The sequence below is a fragment of the Aotus nancymaae genome, unplaced genomic scaffold, assembly GCF_030222135.1.
Source record: "Aotus nancymaae isolate 86718 unplaced genomic scaffold, 86718_ANA_hifiasm-v0.15.2.pri h1tg000057l, whole genome shotgun sequence".
In the NCBI taxonomy this organism is placed as follows: Eukaryota; Metazoa; Chordata; class Mammalia; order Primates; family Aotidae; genus Aotus; species Aotus nancymaae.
This window is the reverse complement of record NW_026988471.1, coordinates 60,583,376-60,589,375: the sequence shown is the minus strand read 5'-3', so window position 1 is coordinate 60,589,375 and position 6,000 is coordinate 60,583,376. Positions and strand designations below refer to the sequence as shown.

The window sequence follows — 6,000 nt, the reverse complement described above, 5'->3', positions numbered from 1 at the left end:
GACCGGAGGTGGCTCCGGTGGCCGGTCGTAGCGCTGGGGAGTGGGAGGAGGATAAATAACAGGGAGGGGGTAGAGGGGGAGCGGCAGCCTCGGCCTCTGTAAGCAGGGGCTTAGGGAGCAGCTATCTGAGACTGCACCACTCCGCTATTTTGAGGTTTGGCTTTATTGCCACGTGGTGCAGAGGGAAGGCGCCATTTGATGCGCCCAAATCCCTAGTGGGAAGAGAAATAGGGATAAGGGAGATGGGTGTGTTTGTGGTGACTCTTGGGCACTCGTGCCATTCAATCCTGTCACTCTCAAGCTGACGAACCCAAAGCAAACGCCAGGTTTCCATTACCTGCACTGTCACTCACTAGTGGGAAGGCCAGGCTTCACTCAACTCTGAGCTTTTATTGGTCAGGCCAAGAAAAACGCGAAAGGGACAACTGGGAGCCTCTTTCTGATTGGTGGATTCCTGCTAGCCCTCAAGTCAATCAGAGTAGAACGTACCTTCCTCCTTCCCACTCTCTGGCTCCCGAGGGAGCCATGTTAGGTAGCGGGACGCCACCCTTGCCACTCTTCTGAGAATGCCACCTAATAACACGCCCTGCTTTCCTCCTCCTCCGCCGTCTCTTCCATCAGCCGTCTCCTTCTAACATGTTATTGCAGTTAATAAAAAAGCGCTCTTCACAAAAGCAGTTGTTTCATTGCATAATGTGAGAAGTCTGCGTTTAGGCGGTTAGACTCAAAGCAGTGGAATAAATGCCCTGTTCAGCCTGCCAACCTTCGGAACCAGCAAACAGACTCTGTACTACGATCCAGTGAGCGCCCGACTCGGGTCTCTGGCAGCCTGCGAGGTTTTTGCGTGACTTTTGGTCCCTCGCGGCTCCTGTAGCGTTCCCAGCTACGGCGCCCCTAGCAACCGCCCTCCCTAGCAAGGAGCCGCAGGGTCGCCAGAGGCCGCATCTGCTTTCCCGGCCCGGGCCAGCGCAGGTGCTCAGGCCTCGGAGGCGGGGTGATGGCCGCCTCCCACCAAGCGGCGAAACTGGCGGCCTCCAGGCTCCAGGTCCCGGTCAATCCCATTACCGGGGCGCGGGTCGCCCAGTACGAACGCGAAGACCCCTTACAGTCCCTGGTGGCAGCGACAGCGATCTCGGAGGACGAAGAGGAGGAGAAAGTGGCGCAGCCCGCGGGGGCGTCGGTAATGCAGGGGCAGGACATGGACTGGGACCTCGCGTGGGCTGGGGGCAGGCTGGGGGCAGGCTGAGGGCTCTCTGGGTCCCCGCCCAGCTGAGGGTAAGCTGGTAAACGCGAGGCCCTGTGCACATACTCCCTAGTCGGTGGTCCTGGCCCATCCCTTTCTTTACGCTCACAAAAAATACTCTAAATCGAGGCGTTGAAAAGTGTTTTAATTTTCACCAAATAGTTTGTTGTAAAAATTTCCTAGACAACATTTATGTTACTCTATTTCTGGCGAGTGCAAAGTAGAATTTTACTCTCTACTCTCCAGGGAATGGATATTTCTTCCCCGCCCCCCTTTTTTTTATTTTTTTATTTTTTTGTAATTTGAGGAAAACTGTTCTGTCAGGTATATTTCGTTATTACCTTAAGATCCTGGTTATAAGTGGATCTCAACACAATGCTCTAGAGATGCGTGTTTAAAACCATCACGGGTTCACTGGCTAGCTCAGACACAGATACAGATAAGCATTCGGAGAAGCAAATCACTGAGGTTTCAGTGTTTCCTAAACGGGCTCTTCAGGGTCAGACAGACTTTTCACTGATCAGTTTTCAATGTTAAATCTGTTGTGGACACCAGTCCAGCAGGTGGAAGGCAGAATCTGCCATCTGCTCTATTCACTTAAAAGATGGAATCTTGAATTTGGCTAGCAATCTGCAGATAGAAAAAGTTTCTTAATACCATGTGTCCAAAGCTTCTCAGACACAAAACTTAAGATTGAGGACTAATTGAAATCACTGGATATTTTGGAATTTTAATCTCTTTTATCTACAGTAAAATTGTTAAATGAGAAAATCTTTAGCAACACGTTTTATGGCCAATCTTTCACCAGCAGACAAACTACTTGAAGTTATTCAGAGTAAAGCAGATTAGACCCTGAACATGAACCAGGCTCAGAGTGCTAGGGCCAGTTTTATTCATGGTAAAGCTACCCCTCAACACAATTTTCAGTAGGCAACATGATGGAGAAAAATGATTTTTTTTTTTTTTTGAAATGGAGTCTCGCTCTGTTGCCCAGGCTGGAGTGCAGTGGTGTGATCTCGGCTCACTGCAGCGTCGCCTCCCAGGTTCAAGCAATTCTCTTGCCTCAGCCTCCTGAGTAACTGGGACTACAGGTGCACGCCACCATACCTGGCTAATTTTTTATATATTTTTTTTTTTAGTAGAGACGGGGTTTTACCATGTTGCCCAGGCTAGTCTTGAACTCCTGAGCTCAGGCAATCCACCCACCTCAGCCTCCCAAAATGTTGGGATTACAGGCGTGAGCCGCTGTGCCCGGCTGAGGAAAAGGATTTAAGAGTTCTTATTAGGATCCATTCTCTGCTGTTTGCTAGGTGATGTTAGGACATAACTTCCTTAAATCTCAGTTTCCTTATCTGTAAAAGAACTATAATAATTGTCTCTTTTTCCCATGTCAGCTGTTATGAGAACCAAATGAAAGAATGTGTGTCTCCTCTAAAGAGCAATCTATATAAACGAGTAATAATTATGACAGTTGCCAGTGGGAATGTCATTTGTGTGCCTTCCCAAAGATTAAACGCTACTTTGGCTTGCTGTGATAAAGGAGTCAGTCATTTCTAAGTTGCAAATATACTTCCACAGTGCCCTGTTAAACTACAAATTTGTATTAGAAACTGTTATTACCTTAGGACAGATCAGTTTATACAGTAATCTAGTATGGAAAGGACAGAATCCTACAAAAACAAAAGGAAGCCAAGTCTTTTTTTTTTGTTCAAGTCTTGCTTCTTTACCCAGACTGGAGTATAATGGCATGATCTTGGCTCACTGCAACCTCCGCCTCCTGGGTTCAAGCAATTCTCCTGCCTCATCCTCCACAATAGCTGGGATTACAAACACGTGCCACATGCTAATTTTTGTATTTTAGTAGAGATGGGGTTTCACCATGTTGACCAGGCTGATCTCTGAACTCCTGACCTCAAGTGATCCACCTGCCTCGGTCTCCCAAAGTGCTGGGATCACAAGTATGAGCCACCGCACCCAGCATGGTTTCGCCATGTTGGCAAGGTTGGTCTCACTTCTGACCTCAAGTGATCTGCCTGTCTTGGCCTCCCAAAGTGCTGGGATTATAGGCATGAGCCACTGTGCCTGGCCATGGTTTCTCTTTTCTTAAATATAAGTCAGGGTTATCTGTGGCAGTTGGAGAAGCAAGGGGGAGGTGGGCAGCAGCAGCACTGCTGGGGGAGTGGGAGAGCCATCTTCTTTCCTGAAGGAACACTAGAGGTGCCAGGCAGGTCAAGAGTCCATTAGACATGGGCTGGGCACAGTGGCTCATGCCTGTAATTCTGGCACTTTGGGAGGCTGAGACACAAGGATCAGTTGAGCCCAGGAGATCAAGACCATCCTGGTCAACATGGTGAAACCCCGTCTCTACTAATACAAAAAATTAGCTGGGCATGGTGGCGCGTGCCTGTAATCCCAGCTACTCAGGAGGCTGAGGCAGGAGAATTGCCTGAACCCAGGAGGCGGAGGTTGCAGTGAGCCGAGATCGCGCCATTGCACTCCAGCCTGGGTAACGAGCGAAACTCCGCCTCAAAAAAAAAAAAAAAAAAAAAAAAAAAAAAAAGTTAGTGGGCATGGTGGTGCATGCCTATAGGCCTAGCTATTTGAACAGCTGCATCAAATGTAATGCCATTTACATTATTTGTGCTGTAGCCTATGTAGTTTCATCTATAATCTGTAATATTTGAAAAAAATTTTTCATTGAATTTGCAAGGAATGAGACAGATCTACATGTACTAATATGGGTAAACCCCAATAAATGATAAGAAAAAAAGCAAGTTGCAGAACTATCTCCCTCTTTATATATAATCTATATTTATAGTATGTACTGTATATTAAAATATATGTGGGAGCTAGAAAAACGGCCTGAATAGAATACATACCAATTTTGAAATACATTTTTATTTTTCAAATAAAAATTACAGATTGCAGATGAAACTATATAGGCTACAGCACAAATAATTCTTCATGGGTGCTGATTACTAATAAAGCAACAGGTGCTGGAAGGATTCATTATCTAAATGGGTCAAGCCAATCTAGGGAAGATTATCCTCTAATCTGGTGGCTGCATTTACAATATTCCACAAAAAGCCGATTAAAGGGAGAGGGTGCTATTTTAGGCTCTTGGAAAAATAATGTCTATTGCCTAGGTTATTTTGTATACTAAATATTTTCTCAGTGGAGACAATTAAAGATTAAATTAGAATTGGAGGTCATTCACTAGCTAGTCATCTGTTTTAGGTTAAACACTGTGAGATCAGTTTATCTGAAAAGTTCCAGCTAGTGTTAATAGTATTAAGCTGAAAATAGAATGGATACAGTGCAAAATCAGTACATAAGTGTAATGTATCAGACCTGCCACATCTCTTCAGGAGCTACTCATCTTTCTATATGTTTTTCAAACGGTTCTTCCAGGTTCAAATAAATGTGATGCTTTTTGTGTAAATGACTGCTATAATTTTAAGAGATATTCTAAAAGAATGAATGATGGAACAGCAATGCAGCATTTGTCTGTTCCAGTTAAAAAAAAAAAAAAAAAAAGAATGAATGACAGCACATAGATTCTTTTGCCTAAAAACAGTTCTTTGGAATACTCTCCCTGTTTTAATTATAGTTTTTGGAACATAGGCCATTTTCTTAATACTCAGTGGAATATAGCTCATTATTATTATTATTTTTATTTTTTAGAGATGGGATTTCACCATATGGGTCAGGCTGGTCTTGAACTCCTGACCGCAGGTGATCCGCCCACCTCGACCTCCCAAAGTGCTGGGATTACAGGCGTGAGCCATCATGCCCAGCCTCTAATTATTATTATTATTTTTTGAGATGGAGTCTTGCACTGTTGCCAGGCTGGAGTGCAGTGGCACAATCTTGGCTCACTGCAACCTCTGCCTCCTGGGTTCAAGCAGTTTCCCTGTCTCAGCCTCCCAAGTAGCTGGGACTACAGGCATGTGCTACCACGCCTGGCTAATTTTTTATATTTTAGTAGAGATAGGGTTTTACCATGTTGACCAGGATGGTCTTGATCTCCTGACCTCATAATCCACCTGCCTCCCAAAACGCTAGGATGACAGGTGTGAGCCACCGTGCCCAGCCATGGAATATAGCTCTTTAGAGCAGCCAGCATTTTTTGCATGGTTCATTCCTTTGTGAGGAAGTAACTGCCCTCTTCCCATGGTAGAAATTTCTTTTTAACTGTACATTCATTCATTCAGCAATATTTCTTGCACAACTCGTCATTAGCGAGGTACTTTTCTAGACACTGGAGACACAACTTTGAACAAGCAGACAAAGCCTTGCCTTTGTTTTTGTTTTGTTTTGTTTTTTTGAGGCAGGATCTCACACTACCCAGGCTGGAGTGTAGTGGCTCTATCATAGCTCACTGTAGCCCCAACCTCCTGGGCTCAGGTGATCCTTTCACCTCAGCCCCTAAGTAGCTGGGACTATAGGTGCACACTGCCTCACCAAGCTAATTTTTTGTATTTTTTGTAGAGATGAGGCCTTGACATGTTACCCAGGCTGGTCTCAAACTCCTGGGCTCACTCGATCCACCTGCCCCAGCGTACCGAAGTGCTGGGATTATAGACCTAAGCCACCACGCCCGGCAAATTCTTGCCTATGTAATGTTTACTTTTTGGTAGGGGCAGGCATATAATACACAATCAAGTACAGATATGTAGAACATCAGTGGTGATGAGTACTTCTGGGAAAAATAAGACAGACAAGGGGGCTGACAGTGAGTCTGGGGAGAAGTTGTC

At 45.3% G+C, this 6,000-nt stretch overlaps 1 protein-coding gene across 2 annotated transcripts in view; it reads left to right on the top strand.

Moving 5' to 3' along the window:
• The first annotated feature begins 997 nt into the window (after window positions 1-997).
• The window catches only part of FAM161A (FAM161 centrosomal protein A), a 29,774-nt gene continuing 24,771 nt past the window's right edge, over window positions 998-6,000 (top strand). For both annotated transcript variants that reach the window (XM_012477170.3, XM_012477168.3), the window contains exon 1: window positions 998-1,180. In XM_012477170.3, the coding sequence (XP_012332593.2) occupies window positions 998-1,180 (183 nt within the window). The remainder of the gene's footprint in view (window positions 1,181-6,000) is intronic.